Raw genomic sequence first — 22606 nt, 5'->3', positions numbered from 1 at the left:
CCACCATCGCGGATGCCCTAAACCAGCAGCTATGAAAACTTACTTCCCACAGTGAAGCTGGCCTGGTTTCTGGTCTTCCACGGGAAGCGCTCTGTGACGGGCTCTGGCTTTGTGCTCCGGTCTGCCCACCTAATCCCGCCTGGGAACGGACAGACTTCTCATTTTCACCCCGCGCCTCCGCTGGGCTCGTTCCCCCTTGCGGAGGGGCAGCCTGTGCAAACGGCCCTCCCCCTCCCCCCGCGTGCGCGGGACACCGCGGGGCCTGGCGCACTTTAATTAAGGAGCTGGTGCCAGCGACCCGGGCACTGCTTGATGAGACATGCACCCTTTCGAAAATGACTTCTTCGGGCTCTCCAGTGGCACGGTAGATGAATTCTCAAAGGTCACAGTGTCTGAGAGAGTTATTCAGGTTTTACTGTTCTTAACTTACAGTCTGAACATGACAGTGTTACCACACGGGCCAAACGCATAAACGTGAGACTGTAAACAGGGGAAAAGCGTATTTCTCCACCCTCCCAACTAATCAGAAAGGTAAAGCTGCGCTCCTTCTTACATATTCTCTGCGAAATCCCCAAAATTCACACAGGCAATGGGGCAAGACAGTCCCTGGGAGCCCTGAGAGCTTGGCCCCGAGACGACAGGGGGCCTCGGTCTCACGCTGCTCCCGAAAACCATGTTCACAGGCAAAGACATAAACAACAAGTTACAGGGAGGACTGCAAGGACGGGAACTCAGCCCCAGAGAGAGGAGGGAAAAATCCAGTAGTAAAACGCGACTGGGAACCATCTGCAACCCTGGACGTTTCAATAGGAAGAATTCGAAGGAGGTTTAATTTTCAAAAAAATTTTTTTTCACATGACTGATTAAGCATATCCTGAAAATATTACTTTGAGAGATACAAGGTATGTGCAGGAGAGTCACAGCCCCCCAAAGACGTCCGTGTTCTAAGTCCTGGAATCTGTGGCCATCACAGAACATGACAAGGGGGAATTAAGGTCACAGATAAACCCGAGGTTGCCGGTCTTAAAATAGAGCAGCTGGGCTGTCCAGAAGCACCCCATGGATTCACGAGGGTCTGAAAAAGCACCAGGAGGCAAGAGGCAGAGAGAGAGAGAGAGACTGGAAAATGCTCTGCAGCTGGCTTGGAAAATACAGGACGGGACTGTGAGCCACGGAACGCTGGAGCCTCCAGAAGGAACACAGTGGTGCTGACACTGACTTCGGTGAGCACCGCCGACCTCCAGGCCACGATGGTTGTCTTGTGCTGTTCTAAGCTCCAGGTTTGTGGCAATTTGTTGGAGCATCGTCAGGCAGCTGGTATACTCGTCTCATTAATGCTATTACCTCTGAAGAACACATTTTTCCTCTCTGCCTCAGTGTCCCCAGCATGCCACATGTTTCTTCCATGCCACCCACGTGCATTTAAAGGACTCTAACCCCCGGAGCTGTGACCGCGGTCCCCACCACTGTGGTTCCCCCCTCGGCACGGCCAGAGCCTGTGCCCTGCACCGGCACCCAGGCTGCCCCCGGGGCTCTGCCGAGCACTTTCAGCACATGGGAACCAGACGCGGAGGCGCCAGGAGCCTGGGAGGAAAAGCTATCGGGGCCGCCGTGTGATGGGACCTTCCGGCTGGCCGGTCCACATGGAAGAACACGCGGCAGCTTTAAATGTCCCGCCCCCTCCATGCGGTCCTCTGGAAAAGCCGGCGTGGGACACAGAGCGGGGGAAAGCAAATCATATCCACGATGCCTCTGAGTATTTGTCTTTAAAATTTATTGACGTGGTTTCCCATAAGGACTGCAAAGAACGGCGCGGACGCATTTACTCGGTGAGCAGGTGTGGTCCCGACTGGCTCACGGCCGCCCGAGCGCCAGGGCTCCTCCCGCGGGCTCTAGAGCACGCGTCAGCTACAGGAACCTGATCCCGGCTCCAAACTGGACACCGTCACATATCCTACAAAAGCAAAGGGCAGACAATCAACGCTCACCTCCCGCCATCACAACACCATACCCGGCACCTCTCTTCCTGCCTCCAGCACAAGCCATTGGTGGACTCGGCCGCTCTGGGGGCACCTGCCACAGCCTGGCTCTCCCTGCGGCCCAGGCGCCTCGCCTCTAGCCCTCCTCTCCCGCTGCCCGGCCCTGCCCGCCAGCCCTGCGGCTTCCTCCCTTGCTGGCTTAAGAACCAGCCTTTGGAAGGTAAAAACACGGTAACACATGGGGACACAGATCCCCCTTTATTGCTCCCCCCCACCTTCTTTGTGGTCCCCCAATTCTGATTCAAGTGGCAAAAAGAAAAGAAGAACCCAGGAGAGAAACACTATGAACAATAAAAGCCCCGAGGGGGAAAAATAGCTTTGTGTTTATTCCTAAGGCTACCAGGCAAGGAGCAAGTTGTGAGAGGCTTTCCGTGCAGAGCAGAGCAGTGACAAGAGAGGTGTCCTGGCTGGAAGCAACAGAGGTGGCTGTGGAAGGCACCTGGCAAAGCACAGCACACAGTGGGGGCAGGGAGGACAGGGAAGCATAGAGAGGCACAGAGAGAAGGGGGGATGGGAGACAGAGACAGGAGGACAGAGAAGAAGGGGGCAGGGTGGACAGAGGAGGGAAACGGAGAAGGGGGGGCAGGGTGGACGGAGAAGGAGGGGGCAGGGGGGGAGGGCAGAGGAGGAGGGGGAAGGATAGAGAAGGGGTAGGGGGAACTGAGGAGGAGGGGGCAGAGAGGACAGAGGAGGGAGCAGGGAGAACGGAGAAGGGGGGACAGGGTGGACAGAGAAGGAAGCAGGGTGGACGGAGAAGGAGGGGGCAGGGAGGAAAATGGTATTCTGAATCCCAAACAGCAGGTGACAGTGCATGGCAGAGCACAGCATTTTTGCAAGTTGTGGACAATTTCCAGAAAAACTGGACAACAAGAATGGCTCCTTCGGGGGCGCCTGGCTGGCTCAGTCAGTGGAGCACGCGAGTCTTGATCTTGAGGTTGTGAGTTCAAGCCCCACGCTGGGTGTAGAAATTACTTAAAAATTAATTAATTAATGAAAGAAAGAAAGAAAGAAAGAAAGAAAGAGATAGATAGATAGATAGATAGATAGATAGACAGACAGATAGAAACGCTCCTACTTTCAGAGAAAAGTTGATAGTTTTATTGTCCTAACACCTGTGCCCTTGCCCAACCTCGGGGTTTATGGCGTATGAAAACCAGCAGGAAGTTTTACTTTTTCAACCTGGGAGTGAGGGAATAAAACCCCAATCTATTAAGAGACTCAAGGCGGACCGCTGTCTTCATCGCTAGGACCCCCTGCAGGACCAAGGTGCTCACTGGCCGACGGCATTAGCAGGAGTGCTCTAGCCAGAAGGGACAGTGGCAGCCCTTGGTGACCAACGGTAAAGCATGCCAATGTCCTCAGAAAGGCAAAGACCTACAACCAAAGCCAGGGCTGCCTCTGTGCGAGTTCTGTTCAAATCTAAATGATCGGTTTCTCTATTTTACACCATCAGGCCCATAAAAGGGGTCCCTGCCTGTACTCACGCTTGAGAAAAATGCCTGAAAATAAGCCACAGGACAAAAAGTCAGTCAGGCCCTGGCTTCTGTGATGCAGGAACAAGCGGGCATTCCGACAAAGGCTCACTGGCTCAAACCGTAGCAGATGAAATGCCCCACGAGCTTCGAAGGAGCCCACGGGGAGAAGGCGCCCATTACGAATACAACAGAGTCTGAGTTACACGAGGCCCGTGCCACTGAGGCGGTGTTGCCGAAACATCTATCCTTCCTTCGCATGTCCACCTCAGAATCAGGTCGTCTGGGTCTCCCGTCCCCCCGTCAGGGTCCTCAATAGGCCTGCCGTGTGCTCCCTAGAGGCCCCTGCCAGCACCCCACTGCCTCCTGCTCTGCACCTCGAGGGCCACCACGGTGGGGGGGTCTCAATGAGGGTCACACCGGCACCCTCCTGCTGCTAAGCCCGCAGACCCTGAGCACGGTCCCCCAGCAGTCATGCGGGGACATCAGGTGCCAGTCGGGGAACGCGGCAGTGGACAAGGCAGACGAGGGCCAGGACTCAAAGACCTTGGGCTTGTGCCCAAAGTGAAAAGGCCAGAGAGGATGGAAGAGGAGAGTGACCGGGACCAAGTGCTGCCCCGAACCTCCCTTCTGCTCCTACAGAATGACAGCTCACGTGCCCCTGGCATCCCAGGCTTGCTCTGCAGCCGGGAGCACCCTCCCCACAAGTCCCCAGCCGTCCAAGTCAGGAAGCTCCAGCCCAGAAACCACCTCCCCCAGGAAGCCCTCACAGGCCCTCCCCAGGCGAGATGAGTCTCTTTCTCATCAACCCTTTCCTAGAGGGGAGCGGCTCTCAGGAGCCCGCCTCGTTCATCCCTGAGCCTCCAGGGGCCGCACTCAGTAAGCCCCGAGCAACAGAACACTGTTAGGTCTCAGACGACGGTGCGTGCCCTAAATCACCTCCAGTACAAAATTTAGCCGACATTTCAAAGCTATTTCCATTTGCGTAAAGGTCTGAAATCCTAATTAGAGAACGTCTGCTTTAAGAGCGGGGGGGGGGGGGCCCTACAGATGATTCACACACACGTAATCCCGTCCCGCTGCTGCCTAATTTCAGAAATGAAGACCAGATTCTCACAATACCACCCAAACTTCACAAAATTCCCAGTTTGATGATAAAGCTTCAAACAAAGGCACACAGAGAGTAAAAGCAAGTTCCACATTGAACGGTAACCAGGCTGACCCTGCGCAGGGGACACTGGACACAAAAAGCATTTGCCGCAAGCAGCAGGATCGGGGGTCACAAAGCAGAGCCGCTCCCCCGCTGGAGGGCCAGGGGAGCTTCCTTATGTTCCGGTCTTTAAATACCGTGTGCACAGCATGCTTCCTCCTTCCAGAAGAAACCACATTTGAAATTCATCTCTGAAACAGATTTTTCTAATTTAAAGAGAGGCAAAGCTGAAAGGTGAACGGAAGCAAGCATTCTCTGTAAAGACTCTATGAATCGGAGAGAAGACGCGGGGCTCCTGAACGGGGCGAGGGATCTTTGGAGCACAGCGACACCCAGTGGCCTCGAACAACGCTGCAGCCATGGTGAGGGCAGCGGGCGGGCTGAGCTGAAGGACAGGAGGCCCACAGCCCCAGGGACTTGCCCCAAGTCACATGGGAGAGAGAGGGAACACAAGGACGGGGCAGGGCAGGCTCCCGGGCCCCACATCTGCTGCTTTCTCAAAACCGGCTGAGAGGAGAGCAGTCAGTTATCTGTGGCTGACGGTCATTCCGTGACACAGACATTATAACTACAGCTAAAAAGCCACACGCACTTCCAGGTTTTTTTGTAATAAAAAAAATATTTAGAATGTATTTACTTATATAATTTACACTAATATTAACCCAGTTAATCCAAACTGATCGATCATCGTGGAAACAGCCTATACAATTTCTGAGATCAGAAAGTGTGTATAGAATTCAAGCTTGAATAAGAAGACATTCCAAGAAGATGAGCAAGGGGGAGATGATTTTTATCTACCTGCAGTTAATACTTGCGGTGCAGAGAAAGCAGCGTGGGGATGAAAGGAGCGCCGCATTTCCACGTCCGGGCTCTCAGAAGAGGGAGGTGGCGGTGCTGGTGTTCGGGGCTTGCGTGGTTTCGGAGCAGAGGGAGAGGCGCAAGCTTTGGCCTCACGCAGGCCTGGTCCTGCTGCTGTGCTGACCTTGGGCCCTGACGAGGCTCACTGTCCTGGTCTGTGAAAGGAGTAACGCCCCCCCCCCCCCCCCCCCCCCCCCCCCCCCCCGGCTTCCATCATAACATCAAGCACTTAGCTGGGAGTCTCACACAAGGTAAGCGTTCAATAAATACCAATGATCGCCTTCCCTCCACGAAACGCTATAACTGCTCGCAGAAGAGACACAGAGTCGGGCTCCCTCAGAGCGTGGTTGGTCCACGAGTGTCAGCCTCACCGAGGGAGCACGTCAGGAAGGCGGTGTCTGAGGGCCACCCCAGACCCAGGAGCATCTGCCTTTACCAGAGTCCCCAGGGGAGTCAGAGGCACATTACAATTTGAGAAGCGCAGGCTCAGGGGGCTTCAGCACCCACATCTGACTCCATCCTGGTGTCGGGGTGGGCTCGACACCGGCCCCTCTGGTGCTCCCAATTAGCACCTGGGCGTTAAGCCAGGAAGACCCACATTCTCACCTGCGGTGGGAACACGGCTGTGCAGAATGCAGCCTGTGAAACTATGCTTATTTACCTGAGACTGGAAATGTGTGGGGAATCTGCTAAAAAGTTACCTAATGTGCAAACCTTGCTCTAGGAGAAAAATGTCCATTTTCACATTTCATTATCTCTGCAATCGGGAAACAAAATCCCATCCGTAGCACGTCTCAAACATAGCCAGGGGCAGCCAATGCATTAGCGGAGGGAAAATGTCTCCAAAGGGAACACGCTTTGCTTCCTATCTGAAAAGAACCACAGCGAATCCACCAGGAGCAACAACGTGAGCAGGAACCGACATTTACCGACAAAACCCTGAGCACGTTCAACTGCTTCACGCGCATGAATTCATTCGAGTGTGGTCACGAGCGCCCGTTCTCTGGGCAGGAAAACTGACACCTGGAGAGGTTAGGTCACTCACCCTGGGTCACATAGCCACAGAGCGGCTGAGCTGGGGTCCAAGCCTGGACAGCTGGGCTCCCGCACAGACAGCCTGTGCAACCAGAACCTTTCTAGCTCTGGCTCTGTGCGGACAACAGGCACGGGGTGGACATGATTTAACAGTTATCAGAGCAACGGCTGGCCACGGGGGCGATGGAAGGAAGGGCACTGACATCACTGGGAACCAGGGCAGCCCCGCAGCCAGAATCAGCCTCCCAGGTAGAGACTGAGGGGCAGATGCTAGTGACTGGATAACCGTAAGGGATCTGGATGACGGCACACGAGCTGCACCGGAGAACCGGTGCTCAAGCGGCCGCTCCGTAAAAAGCACCACCAGCTACCACACTGAAGGAGAAGACGGTGGGAGGAAAACCAGTACCGTTTCTCCTTAAACGAGGACAAACTCCAACGTCACGCTTGAGACTCAGACTATGACTCAGACAGCACCACCACTTGGTGGCCACGTAAGTGTAGACAGAACGCCAAAAAGAAAAAAATACAGCCTAGCATCCTGAAGGCATTAGTGTGAAAACAACAAGAGAGAATATAGACACGGCTAGGGGCAGAATGCTCGTGTCCCCCCAGAATTCATATGTCAAAGCCCTAACCTTGAGATGGTATTCGGAGGTGAGGCCTTCGGGGACTCATTAGGTTTAGATGATGTTATAAAGGTGGGGTTCCCATGGTGGGATTGGTGCCCTTATAAGAAGAGACATCAGAGAGCTGGCTTGCTCTCTCTTTGCCACGTGAGGACACGGAAAGAAGGAGTCCATCCATAAGCCAGGAAGAGAGCCCTCACCAGGAACCGAACCGGCCAGGACCCTGATCCTGGACTTCGAGCCTCCAGAACAGTGAGACACAGGTGTCTGTAGTTTCAGCCCCCAATCTGCAGTATGTTGTTAGAGCACCCCCGCCTAAAACAGACCAAGACCCTACTTCTGGATTCCTCAAAATGTATACAACGGATACCATACAAACCAAGAAATGGAATTCCTATAACTGCAAATGACCTCAGGCCATAGCCATCCACATAATATTTAGCAACTCTTGCTCAGTTAAGAGGACTGGTGGAGAAAGGCCAAGATGGCAGGTTCCTCTGCTCCCAAGAGAAGGCTCTGGAGAACGAGTCCTCTGTGGCCAGGAGCAAAGCCTTGTCTCCTCCAACTCTTGAGTTCCTGGCCTGCAAAGTCACCCCCCAGCAACACCTCATTCCACTTTTAACAAGCAGGATCAATAATGCCTCCTCAATTCCTCCGGCCGGACCCGTGGAGGGGCCCCCATTACTTGGCAACAGCGAGTGTAAACAGAGTAAGGTTGGGGAGCACATCACATTTTTCCTCCAACTGGATGGAGAAAAACCCAATGGAGGAAAACTTCTTTTCATTCTTTCGCTAACTATTCAATTTCTCCTCAAATCTTGACTCTTAAAGGCCCCCGACAAAACGATTAACCATGTCCACAACAAAACAGAATTGCTGGACGGTGCCACGTAACTGGGGGAAGAACCCACAGCACCTACTTGTCACCCTTCTGCACGCCCATGGGAACACAGTAATTCAGCTCCAGCCGGGCGATGTTGCCAAGCCTGAGGACGATCCCAGCGCCGTAAGACCAGCGGATGCACTCGGCCAGCTTCCGGATGTGAGCCTTGGGGCCCTCCCCTGAAGAGAGAGAAGAGGATGTGACCAACAGTGCGGAGCCCCTCACAGGGCTGTCCTCACACAAGCCCTGGCTCTCCTTGCTGTGTGGCCTTCAGGAACATTTAAAGCCAGGCCTGGATATTCAAGGAGAATGCATGAAGTAGGATTAAGACAAATCAAGGGCGGGCTTAGGAGTAGACTTCCTACTCAACCGCACCAGAAGCCATTCTCTGGGCCTGGCCCATTCTGTCCCCTTTGCCTAAAATGGCATTTCCCCTGCACCCGACCACCCAGGAAGCCCGGCTCCACACCTCGGGCTGAGGGCCTTGTCTTCATGTCCCCCTGGCTGGATGAATCAGCCGTGAGTCTCCTCTGTCCCCAAGCCCCTTGAGGGAGAGGCAAGCCCAACTCCGTTTGGGGGTCATAATGAGCAGCACAGAGCAGGTGCCCCAGAAATGGGTGCTGAGCGAACAAAAAAGCAGATCTTTGCAAGACAGCATTCGATGACGCTTTCTCATGTGTGTTTCATTCAACAACTTTACTTCGAGCACCGTGATCAGGCACTGTAGGAATTTTCTTAAAGAACATAAAGACTCTGTAATCTAACAAAAAGGCAGCGACTCGGGTGCCGTGCTTTAAAAGCAAGGACAGCGGCGCCCTGACAGCCTCGCGGCAGCCCCGGCCTTACCGTAGTTGAGGTCGCAGAGGTTGCCCGCGTTGAGGAAGAAGTGTGTTCGGAAGAGCTCCCCGAAGCCGCCCTGGCCTGGCCGGAAAGGCAGGGGGGTGTACAGGTGCAGGCCACCGGCCCAGTACGCCTCTCCGCCCAGGTAGTCACCTAGTCAGGGAACAGGTGCAGAACAAGACAGAGGCTCACGGATTCGGAACCACATGGAAGTCTCTACAAGCAAGACGCGGGCCGTGCACAGCACACACAGCGCTCTGGCTCTGTGCATGCTGGCCCGTCTGACTCCCGGTGTTGGTCTCGCTTTGAAGTCTTTCTTTTTTGCCTGGCTTATTTTATAATCTTAAACTGAAAAAAAAAAATGCTAGTGTAATTGAGGAAAGAATGACATCAGAAATTTATCAAAGCTGTAAAATGGCTGGAATAAAACAAGTGAACTCATGGGCGTCATCTTGTCCACAATGGCAGAGGGGCAGACCACGGCCGCCTGGCACATCAGACGCTTCCTCAGCAACAACTCTGAGACCGCAAGGCAGGAGACAGGATGCAGAATGGGCCGCTGCAGTTTCCGGAAAGGGCTGTACAGGCTATCAATCAAAAGGCACAGCATGTCTACTGCCCGCCGGGTCAGGAAGCAGTGCCCCGGCTCCACGTGTCTAGGGAAGAGGCTCGTTTTTGAAAGTTCATGACCACTCAGGGTTGGTTTGTCTGTTTTTTGCCCAAGGTTACTTTTGCCAAATTTAAGACTATCCGCTGAGAGTATAAAAACGCATTATTTCTAAAAAATGTTCCTATCTGTTCCATCTTGACTACAAATAGCTATACCATTAAAGCAGCAAGAAAACAAATAAAAATAGCCCTGAATGTTCATACTTGGTTGCAAAATACTATTCGTAAAGCGTCTAAGTACTCGTTAATACAAAACGATGGATCGTAACAAAGAAAAGTTGTCTCCAAGATTAGCCTCAAGAATAACCTGCTTGTTCACCTCAAGACCAGCCATCTCCTCAACCCCCTTTTAGTACCGAAGTTCTAGAGGGAATAAAAACAGGTATGACAAGTACCAGGAGGTCAGCTGTGTTTGCTTTTCATTTCTCAGTAACTACCTATTTTACCCTGCTCATAAAAGTAATACACTCATTGTAGAAAATCTGATAAGTAAAGGGAAGTACGAAAAAAGAAAAATATCCTTTAATTTCTCCTATTCAGAGATAATCAGCTAACATATCAATACCTTTCATCCAGTGAACTGTGATGAATTGAGGAAAAAAAATGTGAGTCATTGTATACACACAAAGATAGATAGACATGTGCCTCAGTCCTGCTTTTAAAAAGCCAGTTCAATAGTTTAATATGTTGTAAGCACTTTCGTCTAATACTTTCTCTTGTTTGGAAATGTAATTTAGATGCCTGAATAATCACATGGGTACCACACCGACCCAATCCTCGTCTACTGTTTCACTGGTGTCTAACTTCTGGCAAGCGTTCATTAGCCTGTCGTGAGTCCCCTTGCACACACAAATATTCAGAACCTGGTCTTGCAGTATAATCTACGTACAGAGAAGTATACACGTCCTAGGTACACCGCACAGTAAACATCCCCACAGGGAGCACAGCTGTAACACGAGCACGGAGACTCAGGCACGTGCAGCCCCCCGAAGACTCTGTTCTCCCTGCTAACCACTCCCCTGCTGGCCGACAGCACAGACCACTCTAGCCCATCTCGAAACTTTACATGGACCGAATCACACTTGATGCCTCCGCTGGATCCGGCTGTGCTGTTGCTGCTTCTGCTCGTTTCTGAGGCTCATTCACGCCATATTCAGCCAGCGGCTCGAACTCACTCACCTGGCTCCTGAGACACACTGTCAAATTGCTCTCACTAAAAGCGATGTGGTTGACATTCCTGCCATAGTATCTTACCAATGGCCTAGCTAACAGGGTACTAAGTGGAACATCCTTGTGTTTTGTGTTTTAATTTTAGGCACGTGGCAGATGCCTAAACTTCCACATAGTCACTACATAATACTTCCTTACAACAAAAAAAGAACACAACTATCCCTAATATGTTGCTTCTCTTTAAAAAAAATGACACACTGATAAAAGAACAAAAATAAGTGACAAAAAATGTGTATTATGTACAAAAATTCATGCACAGGGCAGTCACTATTCATAGTAATAAGAAAATGGAGACGACAAAGATGTTAAAAAGAACAGTTCAGAAAATCAGGGTAGAATATTTTATAATGGAACGGCGTGCAAACATTTAAATGATGTTTTTGAAGATTTTAGTAACGTGTGGAAATGCCTCGGACAGAATGTCAAGCGTCAAGAGAGGGATCCAGGAAACAGGAATGATTTAAACAGGCTTTCCAGGGAGCAACATAAAGCTTCAAAATTCAAAACCCTTTGATCCAGGGATTCCACTTCTAGAACTTAAGACTATCAAGTAAAACCCAGAGACGAGCACAAAGACTCATTAGGTTATTCAGAGATACGCTGTTCCATAATCATAACAAAAAAGAAAGCCTAAATGCCCGACACAGAATTTGGTTTAGAAAGAGGACACTTCGCCAGGAAGATGAACTACGCTGCCATGGAAAATGACGGTTCTTCTCTCCGACTTGCTGCTGATGGGAATGCACAACAGGATGGCCATTTTGGAAGACGGCCTGGCAAATTCCTACAAAGATGACACAACTTTATCATACGATCCGGCAACAGCTCTCATTGCTGGTTCCGTAAACGAGTTGAAACTTTATGTCCACACAAAAACCTTCACGTGAATGCCTGTATCAGCTTTACTCATGATGTCCTCAACAGAGACGTCCTTCCCTAGGAGGTGAACGGGTAAGCAGACGACGGCGCAGTCACACGACTGAACATCGTTCAGCGATACAAAGACATGAGCCATCGTGCTGTAAGAGACACGTAAGGAAGAAACTTACATATGCATTGCTCAGAGAGGCCAGTCTGAAAGGGGTTCGTACTTCAGGGTTCCAACTACGTGATCCTCTGGGAAAGGCAGGACCAAGGAGAGAGGAAGCAGCTCGGGGCGGTCACGCAGGGGGCGAGGGGAGGGAGGGAGGAGTCAGTGGAGCACGGCGGATGGTGTGGCCGGGAACCTGGAGGGCGCTGAAATGATGGGTCCGGGCCACACACGTTTGCCAGACCCCACAGAAGTGCACAGCAGAGTGAGCCCGAGTGTGAACGGTGGGATACGGTTTGTAATAACGCACCAGTACAGGCTCACAACTGTAACCAGCGTGCCTCACTAATGCAAGACGCCGGTCTTCAAGGACACTAGGGCAGCGTCCACGGAAACTCGGTGCTTTCGGCCCAACTCTTCTGGATACCTAAAACTACTCTCGAAACCATTAACTTAGCAAAGTTATAGGAGGTCAAGAAGATGAAATAAACTGTCACTAAAAAAGATGAAGCACTCATTCCTGTAAAAATCTTTTTCATTTGCGTTACTGAGGGCGGCGGGAGAAGCAGGTTCGGACACAGGAGGTAAACGTACCAAACACGAGCCCAGGGGCGTGCCTGCTTAAAAAACAAATGCTCCCGCGTATCCTCACTGGGTGGTGAGACCACAGGTGGGTGCGGGCACTTTTTGCTTAGACACATTTTCTCATTTTCCTACAGTTCCCTCAACAGGTACCTGTCCACGCCTGCTGCATGACAAATGCTGTGTTGGGTGCTAATTCCGTACTGGTGAAATATGAACATCTATTACTGTGGTCACTCAAACGAACACAGTTACCCCTGAACAGCACGCTGTGAACCGTGCAAGCCCACTTACACACCAACTTCTCATTAGCACAGTTCTATCAATGTGTCTTCTCATGATTTTTTTAACACCACTTTCTCTTCTCCAGCTCACCTCGTCGTAAGACTACAGTATGATCCATACAACCTGCAAAATCAGTGTTTAACTGTTTGTTACTGGTGAGGCTGCTGGTAGTTAAGTCTTTGGAAAGTCAAACATGACACTCAGATGTTCACCTGCAAGGAGGGGGAGGCTGGCGCCCCTCACCTCCTCCCTACTCCACTGTTCAAGGGTCTAGTGTACACACTTTCACAAAGGAGATGTGACCCGAATTTTGGCTTGGTGGTCTCACGGGGAAAGACTGACCTTCACTCTGTGGCCCAACGCTGTGCATGCCAAAGCCTCGCACGCTGGTCGGTCCTCCAAGGTAAAACCTACAACGGAATGGCCAATGTCAGAAGAAAGCCGCCACCAGGCGGGAACCTACTAAACACAGTGGCAGTGAGGCCCACGTTTGGTACTGGACTGTCACTGACGCTGTCCCACGGCAAAACTTGCAAGGACTGGGAGGGTGCACTGGAGTACAGTGACTTTCAAAGAAACTTAAACCAAAATCTAAACACTTCAAACTTCTGGGGATGTAAGTGAGATAAAAGGCACAAATAAAGACCCTTCTTTAGGAAAGAGGGACATGTGGACTGTCCATGATAAAGGAATTATGCTGTCTATGAGAATTCATTATGTAACAGCTCTGTTGCAAAACGGCCTCCTATGTGCTCACACGTAATAATAAGTTAAAAAAAAAAGATAAAAATTATGTAACAGTATGATCCCAATTTTACAAGAAGAGAAAAATAATACTAGAAGAAAACAGACCAAAATAGAATTACTGTTACTCTAAATGTTTTTTTATATTTTCTACAGTGATTGTACAATTAGAAAAAAATTATTACAATTAAAAAAATGAATTCCTCTTGTATTCCTAATGGACTGGATTATCACACTCTCTAGAAAGCTATCTGAACAAAATTAAAGGCATGAATTAAAAATTACTTAGAAACCCCATCCACTTTCTGTGAAACCTAACCCTTTATCAGAAGCTGACTCTAGGCCATGCTGAGTACTGAATAATGAAGTAAAATGACGAGGGAAATGGTATGTAATCTTTCCAATGGGGCCGCCACAGAATCAACAGTCAGCGGCTGCCCCCAGCCCCTGCTGACCTACGACACCAATACTGGCTGCGAGGAGCCGTCCACATTCCTGGAACAGTGCAGAGGGAGCAGGGCGCTGTTTCTCCCATTTTCTTACCATATAAAGCCTCGATGAATGCATTCTTCTGAACTTGAGTTAGAAGTCTATAAATGTGTTTTTAACATTTAGGATTTCTAAGAAAGCCTTTCTGAATGCCCCATTAACATTATTATGGAAACAAACAGCAAGCTCCATTTACTTTTTTAAAAAAGTGATAAATCACACATATTCTTTGGAAATAATTAAAATGATCCAGGAAGCACAAAAAGCAAGAAGTCCTTCCCCTCTCCCTCATCTGCCCACCGCATCCCAACCTCCAGAGCTGACTGCTGTCACTGGGTTGGTGGCTGACCTTCTGGACCCTCGGTGCTACCCAGGCAAACACAGACATGCACTCAAGAGCTTCTGCCCCGATCCGAGAGCAATCCGCTCAAAGTAAGCACGTGCCGATTTTCACTTGTAGACATCTACCTCGTTCTTTTTCATCATACAAGCTCTTCAGAATGGCTGTATTTGAATTTAATAATTTCTATACTGGCAGTTTTCGAATTTTTGCTATTCTCAACAATGCTACGATGGACATACTCGTACACAAACCTCTGTCCGTTTATAAATGTTTTCCTGCAAATTGAATTCATAGAGGTGAAAGTGTCAGATCCCAGAGCTTACAAATTAACATTTTTATACTTCCAAACTATCTTCCATAAACTAGGCTAAACTAGTTTAAATGAAAACATTTTAACTAATGCAAGGTTAAAAAAAAAAAAAGGTTCTTGCCCTCAAGAACAATCATTAGTATTTCAAAGCCAACAAGCACAATTTCATACTCTGCTGATAGGAGTATAAATTGCTATAAGCTTCTAAAAAGCCGTCTCCAGCAACATTCTCTACAAGCTTTAAAAAATGTTCATATTCTTTTGAGACAGTACTTGCACATTTGGGAATCTCTCCTCAAATAATAAAGTGAATAAAACTTTACAAATTTGCATTCTTCACAGGGTTACTTATATGCAAATAATGAAAAATTAAAATGCAGCTTTTGAACAATTTCCCATGACTTGGTGAATGGGTTTACTGTATATTTCCTTAAAACTTTTTAAAAGGCAGGGAGAACACAGGGGCACCTGGCTGGCTCAGCAGGTGGGGCGTGTGACTCTTGACCTCAGGGTTGTGAGTTCGAGCCCCACGTTGGGTGTAGAGGTTACTTTAAGAATAAAATCTTTAAAACGAAATTTTAAAAAATTAAAATATCAAAAGCAGAGAGAACACAAAAGTGTATGCAAATTACAGTATATCAGCAATATACACGTGCATATAAATTTACATGTATGTACACGCACAAAAACACACATCCACAAATAACGGACTCAAAGGCAATAGCCCCAAATGTTAACTCCGCTTATCAATGAGCAGGATTTTTTTTTTTTTACTTCCTTAAAATGTTTATCTTTACATTTCTGTGATGCATATGAACTATACTCTTTCATGCTCAAAAGAGAATGTAAGATTTTTCATATCATGAAGTTAACTCCCTCCCCCTCAAAAAAGCAAATCATACTAGTATGATGTACACTGGATATTCTGAAGTTACCCGAAACATAAAAACTAAAGTAAAATCTGAATATTTGCTCTCCTAAATAGTTAAGCTTCTCTAAAATAACTTACAAGGAACCAACCAACCAGAGCCGAAGGAGAGCATCTGCAAGTCCGCCCACTCACCCGTTATTCCTTACCTGTCCGCGATACTTGATGGTTTATCGCCAATGGGCACCAACATGCCACCCCAGAGAGACGCTGAGAAAACCTGCGGAAACACAAGCAGACAGCCGTGTTCTTCAGTGATTGTCCCCCACAATGCGCGTCCACGGTGGCCACCGCACAGAGGTCTGGGCCGCGGGCCACGCACGGGCACAGCGCTCCGGGGCTACAGACCGGGAACGCCTGTGCGTGGCTCAGGAGCTACGGCGGACGGTGTTTCGTGCACACTGCTCACATGAAGACCCCACAAGCACACCAAGCCCCACATCCGTGCAACGCACGGTTTCCTGGGCTTCCACGCGGGGCGAGGCTGAGCGTGGCGGGAGACGCGCGCCGTCCGGCCAGGGGGCGGCGGCGCCTTCACGTCGGCCCTGGTCCCTAGCAGGCCCAGAGAGCGGCCAGCAGTGCTTCCTGCTTCTCTACAGGCACCCCCACTTGCCCTGATGGAGACGCCACACTGGGCCTCCCTCCAAACGGAAACTCGTTTCAACATGGGGCCCAAAGCCCTCTACCATCTGGTCCGACCTGCGTCCTCCCTGCGCCGTCCTCCTCCTCCTCACTCTGTCCGGTCACGGCAGCTCCCCAGCTCATCCGGGAACATGCTGTAGCTCCTGCCTAGATGGCCTACGGCTGGCTCCCTGCCTTGGTTCTGAGCTGAGCTGCCTCATCCAAGACGTCTTCCTGGACTATCTTAAGTAGACTGCACCCCCTTTGGGCCACTTGCTCTTTACTCTGTTTTCTTATTCTTTCCAACACTTGCCACCTGCTGAACCGTATACACACGCGCTTGCTCGTGGGTCTCCCTTCACTAGGACGTGAGGGAGTGGGAACTGTGTTTTACCTACTAAGGTATTTTTTTTTTTTTTAAGATTTTATTTATTTATTCTACAGAGACAGAGACAGCCAGCGAGAGAGGGAACACAAGCAGGGGGAGTGGGAGAGGAAGAAGCAGGCTCACAGCAGAAGAGCCTGATGTGGGGCTCGATCCCAGAACGCCGGGATCACGCCATGAGCCGAAGGCAGACGCTTAACTGCTGTGCCACCCAGGCGCCCCCTTACTAAGGTATTTTTAACGCCCAGGCAGTCCGGGCAGCCGATACAGACGTGGAGGGCAGATGGGCAGGTGAGTGGGTGCATGATGAGCGGTACCCAGAGGAAAGCACAGGAACGGAATGTACAAAGCTTTGGTACGTTGTACATCGTACACTGAATGGAATGTACAGTACAGACCTAACTTGGTCTGGAGGTCAGAGGAGTTCCATACAAGATAGTTGTTAAAAGGCAGGGAACAAGGGGCCAGCGAAGAGCTGAAAGAACGGACCCAGAGCCAGCAGAGGACAAAGTACAAGTGCCTGGAAGTAAGAGAGCCTCGTCCTTTCGAGAAACGAGAAGGAGTTTAGCAGAACCAAAGCACAGGGAGAAGGGGAAAGAGACGAGCCCAAAGCCTGGCTGCCACGCCAACAGTACCAAGCTGACGCGGGAGAGCGGTGTGGTTAAGGCTTGTATGTCAGACCGTTTCAGAAAGACCAGCACACCTGCGGTGTGGAGCAGAAGGGGGAGCAGACGTTCATCAGAAAGGGACGTCACCACCAAGGTGAGAAAGCGCAGCACGGGAGCCGAGTGACACTGAGCGGGCCAAAGAGGCAGGGCCCTGGACTCTGTGGCCTTCAGGGTGAGGACTTCTCCAAGCAGTTACGGAGGTCAAAGGCAGCTGGGCCAATAGCTGTGCAAGCCAGTGGAACTGGGAGCCCGGTGCAGGCTACAGATTCGGGAGGGAAGTAATAGCTGGTTTCAGACACGCCAAATTTGAAGTGTCCCTGAGGAACAGTTGAAACCCCCCGCAGCTCGTGACTCTGGCACCGAGAAGGACAGCAGCGCCGAGCTCTGGAAGCACAGCACACGGACAGAAGCCGCAGCCACGGGCAGGGTGAGATCCTCCGGGGAGAGTGGCAGTGCAAGACACCTCCACGAGAATCTAGGGGAGACACTCGCAAGGTGGGGGTGTGGCAAGCTGCGAAAGGAGCACGCAAAGAGGACACGGACACGTGGAAGAAGGATAGTCATGATGGAAGTCCAGTGAGGACAGCGTCAAGCGCAGTGGTGAGGGCCGGAGAGGGGACTGGGAGGAGCTCACCGACTGGACAACGTGGGGGCCTCTAGACCAGCAGCAGTGGGGGAAAGGTAGGAACCAGACTCAAGGAGCAATGACACCAGGGCTGACTGGGAGCAGTGAGAAGTGACTTTAGAAGTAGACATGTGTACCACTTCATTAAAGTTCATGCCTCGCCCCTGAGTTTTACAGTAGAGAAGGGCACAGGCGGGGGGTGTGTGTGTGTCGCAGGGGAGCAGAGAGAGCTGTCCCCAGTCACCCTGGCTCTGGGAGGCCTGGAGAAAGAGCCAGGGGGATCCTCTGCCTCAGTCAGAATCAGGTCACTTACTCCTCATTCCCGAGCAAATCAGGAGAGACCAAACCAAACTGGATTAAAGATTTAAAAAGAAATTCCTGGAAGCGCCCAGAGCCCTGCAGACTCAGCAAAATAAGGTGAAGACTCAGAATTTCTGTGGAAGGAACCTGAGAGGGAAAGGAGGCGCATTCCTCTGCCCTCCAGACACATTTCCGGATGGCCCCGAGCTGACAAACAGAGAAGGGGCTCTCCTGGGGTCCCACATAAAATGACTGACAGGTTCCTCTTAAAGAGAAAAACAATCACGTCTCCCCAGAGTATCCTCAGTTCCGGCTAAATTGAAAAGACTGAGCACTTCAGTTTCAAGCACTAATGTTCTGGGCTTCCCCTCTGGATGGTGCTTTCACTATCCAGGAATCGAATTTCCAAAAACAAGGGATACAAATGCAGGTGAACATTCTGGCTGGATACTCACTGAATCGAATAAAAGTTGTTTATTCAACTGCAGCTCGAAATCTTCTTTTACGAAGCTCACATCCCCTCCGGTGTAGCCGGCCAGCTCCTACGGGCGAAGGATCACATGTCGAAATGGAGCAAACAGACTCACTACCCCAGCTCCAAAACCATGTCGCTCCAAGTACTATGTAATTTTATTGTTTTGTATTTTTAGAAAGGCAGGAGATTGCTTCTGTCTATCCTCTAGAAGCTCCATTCTAGTTGTTATTCTAATTGTTGTAGATGGTACTGGGGGACTGACATAAATACAAAACTCTCAAACACACAGACTCCGCAGAATATGTTATGCTATGTTACTCCCGTATGTGGGCAAGAAACACTGGCCACAGCAACATTCTGCTGCGTGATATGGCTTGTCTGGCCTACTCAGTGTTTGAAAAGAAGAATTAGCCAATCTTGCACAACTGGGCACTCTTTGATGTAAAAATCTGGTTTCTAGCTGGTCCTCTGATCCTGAAGATCGGGCGGACAGAACAGTGCACCCCCCCTCTAGCCGGCATCCACCCTGGGGACCCTATGGCGTAGGACTTACCCTCTGCCTTGAGGCGGTCTCTTACTGGTGACCAAGGGATTCACTCAGCCAAATTCCAACCTTCCTCCCTGCCTAGTGAGTGACCCCATCCCAGAGTCTAGAACTTTATCCCCCCTCTACTCGGTGGGGACAGAACACTGTGCTACATGGAGCAGTTCCAAACCTGGGACCCTCACGTGGGACTGACACCCTGCAAGCCGTTCTAGAACAATCTCCATAATTAAAGGAAAATGTTCAATACAGAAAATGTGCCTACTGTGTGGGACTCTCTCCCCTCCCAGGTCACCGAGCCAGCAGGTCCCACGCAGGTGAAGGAATACTACCTGGTTAACTTTCAGCAGAGCACCTCTTCTCGGCAAGATGGAGGAGTTCCGTGAGTCGATGACCATCGCGTGCTGAAAGAAATGTGCATCCAGGTGTTAAACGCCAAGCTGACATGTCAAGTAACAAGGCACACCTCCTTAGCGCTGACCGCAGGCTGCCCTCGCCCTATCACATCACTTCACCTTCGGAAAACCCTGTGGCAAGGTAGCTCCTGGTCCCTAATTCACAGGTGAGGGAACGGAGAGGATGGAGCAGACAATTCACGGTCACCAGAAGGAAGATGATGACCTGTCGCTGGGCCCATCCTTTCAAGGAGCTTGACCCTGACCTAAGTGAACTCTGCCAGCTTTCAAGCACATCCCATGGTCGGCTCCCAGACACACCTTCCCTGTCCCTACTGACATCGCTTCAACACAGTAATACGGAGCGGTGCCCAGAAACTCACAAAGCCGCTAGCAGCCACCCAACCTGTGACCCTTCTCAGTCCGTCCCGCTGCTGGTGAAGGCTATTCTCCCAATGCATCTAAATACGCAGTCCAACAAGGAAAGCCCTTACCGAAAGAGATGATTTCAGCGAGTGCCCACTTTCCTTCCGGACAGCGAAGGACGCCGATCTCGAGAGGCAGCCCAACTCCCGCCACACACCCTCCCACTTGACAGTGTGGCTGGTCTTCCATATGGGAAACTGCAAGGACATGGGGGACACAATAAGCCTTTCTGTGCTGTACCCACGGGGAGTCGTCCCCAGTCAGGCCTCAGAACAAGGCAGAGGTATCTCGTTCCAATTAAACACCAAAGATACATTTTTTTATGGTGGGTAGGAGGGAGAAAAAGAAGGGAAGGTGGGGAAGGGAGGGAGAAGGGGAGAAAGCTGCAATCCTGCTCGAAGCGGCAGGACTGTGCTCTGGGAAAGGAGACAGGTGACCTGTGAGAAAGCGGTGCACAGCGCACAGCTTTGTAACCCACAGGCTCTATGACCACCTGACGCCCACCCCACCCAGCTCGGCCCCTGATCTAAAGCCAGGGTGGGTGACAGCGGAGACCCACATCAGGCCCCGGGGGAAGAGGGAGGAGGACGAAGGTGCTCACAAGTGAAGAGAATCGTTCCTGCAGCCAGAGGCCTGAGCCACGTGGTCACGTGCCCTTGCCCCGACCCTCTGGCCCCGAAGTCAGACTCGCCCATCTTAGGTCCCTATCATGGAGAGACACCCAGGTTGCTTTGGAACAGTGAACACTGTCTGGTGGCCTCAGGAAGTGTGACGATGATGTGACTCCTACAAGGAAGTCGAGTCACTCCCCACTCCTGGAGCAGTCTCTCGCTGGGCATTCCCCGTGGCCCTCAGGCCCGGCTCCCAGGGTGGGAACTCGGGGCCACCTGCCTCAACCCCAGGTCTCATCCAGCACCCACGAGGCACCAGGTCAGGTGCTGGGGAAGCAGACAAGATACAGTGCAGCCTTGCCCCCCTGCTGCTGCCGCATGTGGGGCCACACGAGACTCAGCTACTCCTCCGAATGCCCGAGGAAGGTGCACGGCCGGCCTAAACCATTCCTTCCTTCCTCAGAACGGAGCTCGTAACGAGCAACGTGACTGCCCAGAGGAAACACATGTCTCCGTGTTAACGGTCAGGAGGACAAGGCAGGGGCCAGATGGTGCCACTTTCCTCCAGGAGCGCATCCCTCAAGCCCAGGGCCACCAGCTCCCAGTCCTCTGTCCCTCCCGCTCCCCTTGCCCCTCCCTCATGGCCTCTTCCAACAGAGATGGCTTTCACCTCTCCTAAGTCCTGGGGCTAAACCAGCTATCTCTGTATCTCTGGAGAACCTGCGCTTTAACAAAGGCGTAGAAAACAGCAATAAGAGGAGCACAGAGGACCAAGGCACACTGCCAGTGGACTCCGGAGAGCTGCTGCTGGACAGGGGCTACGAGGGGGCAGGGGCTGGGTGGGCAGCGCCACCCGGGCACCCACCCCCCTGCCCACTCGGGGCCGGAAGGCCGCTGAAGCCTACTCCCAGCAGACAGACGAGGAGAGGGGGCCACACGAAGAACTGAACGTGTAACTGCAGGTGCTCATGTTGCATCCCGAGCCAGGGGCCATGGGCCCCCCTCCGTGCTGGGGGCTTCCCTGTCCCTGGTCTGCCTGCAAGGCTGAGGAGTGCCAGTGGCCACTGCGTCCAGTGCCAACAAGGGGCTGCATAGCACTGACCACAGGGCTCCAGCAGGGGACCCCGGACCAGATCTGCCAGGGCACAGATGGAGAGAATGGTCCAGGTACCCTCCCCAAGATACGGTGGGCAGGCGGGGACCAGGAACTTGCTTTTCTAACCAGCTCCCGGGTGAGGCCATGCTGGTGGCCTGCAGGCCGTGCTTGGGGAACTACTGTTCCACTGCGTGTCCAGGCCTCATCTCATGAACTGCAGCCCAGAACAGCAGGGGAGGAGGCCACAAAGTGCAGAAAGGAAGGGAAAGAGGGCAGGGGTCACCGTAAAGCCAAAAGGTGGTCAAATGCCAGGAATTCCATCTGCTGCGTTACGTCCGATCCTGCTAGAAGTTCGTAAGTGCCAACCAACAAGGAGAGCTTTCAGTCACCTGCAGCGACCTTGCTGGCTACCAGAAGCTATCGACCTCAGCACACATGAGGAAGGACAAACACACGGCATTGCAGGAAGCTGCCAGCTGGGAAGCAACCCACAGTGGGGCGAGGGCAGAGGGTGACCCCGGCCATGAGGCCCGCGCTCCAGGCGCCAGACCAAGGGCAGGCCTGCCCACCCTGGCCCACCCTCTTGCTGACTCTGGCAATCAGCTGGACAGGTGCCTTGTCCTCATGCAACTGCCCCAAGGGAAGGACGTAAGGCTACTCACGCTGTACTCAGCGGACACTCCTCGGTCTGTCTCCCGAAGCGAGCTCCACGGGAACTGGCCAGTAACTTTATACAAGTTCACAGAGAAACTAGGAGACAACGGGACAGAGCTTTAGACGCTGAAACAGTGATTATAACTCATACACATTGAAATCAATAGATCAAAAAATACATTTCTGGGGCTCGTCGTCATGAGGGAAGCTATAGCACGTTGTGACACACC

The 22606-nt window shown here is 51.5% G+C and overlaps 1 protein-coding gene across 3 annotated transcripts in view; it reads right to left on the bottom strand.

Annotated features, from left to right (window-relative positions):
- Positions 1 to 393: 393 nt before the first annotated feature.
- Positions 394 to 22606, bottom strand: part of SAMM50 (SAMM50 sorting and assembly machinery component) — a 34850-nt gene continuing 12637 nt past the window's right edge. For 2 of the 3 annotated variants that reach the window (XM_019803913.2, XM_034643627.1), the window contains 10 exons: positions 22385 to 22472; positions 20084 to 20212; positions 19527 to 19598; positions 18631 to 18717; positions 15726 to 15796; positions 13105 to 13172; positions 8973 to 9119; positions 8164 to 8305; positions 5520 to 5628; positions 394 to 1954 (listed from right to left, as the gene is read on the bottom strand). In XM_019803913.2, the coding sequence (XP_019659472.1) occupies positions 5526 to 5628; positions 8164 to 8305; positions 8973 to 9119; positions 13105 to 13172; positions 15726 to 15796; positions 18631 to 18717; positions 19527 to 19598; positions 20084 to 20212; positions 22385 to 22472 (907 nt within the window). In that variant the 3' untranslated portion in view covers positions 394 to 1954; positions 5520 to 5525. The remainder of the gene's footprint in view (positions 1955 to 5519; positions 5629 to 8163; positions 8306 to 8972; positions 9120 to 13104; positions 13173 to 15725; positions 15797 to 18630; positions 18718 to 19526; positions 19599 to 20083; positions 20213 to 22384; positions 22473 to 22606) is intronic. The other variant, XM_002923345.4, reaches the window with a different exon arrangement.

This window comes from Ailuropoda melanoleuca, chromosome 15 (assembly GCF_002007445.2).
Source record: "Ailuropoda melanoleuca isolate Jingjing chromosome 15, ASM200744v2, whole genome shotgun sequence".
In the NCBI taxonomy this organism is placed as follows: domain Eukaryota; kingdom Metazoa; phylum Chordata; class Mammalia; order Carnivora; family Ursidae; genus Ailuropoda; species Ailuropoda melanoleuca.
Note: the sequence above shows the minus strand (reverse complement) of the source record. Positions and strands in the feature narration are given on the sequence as shown.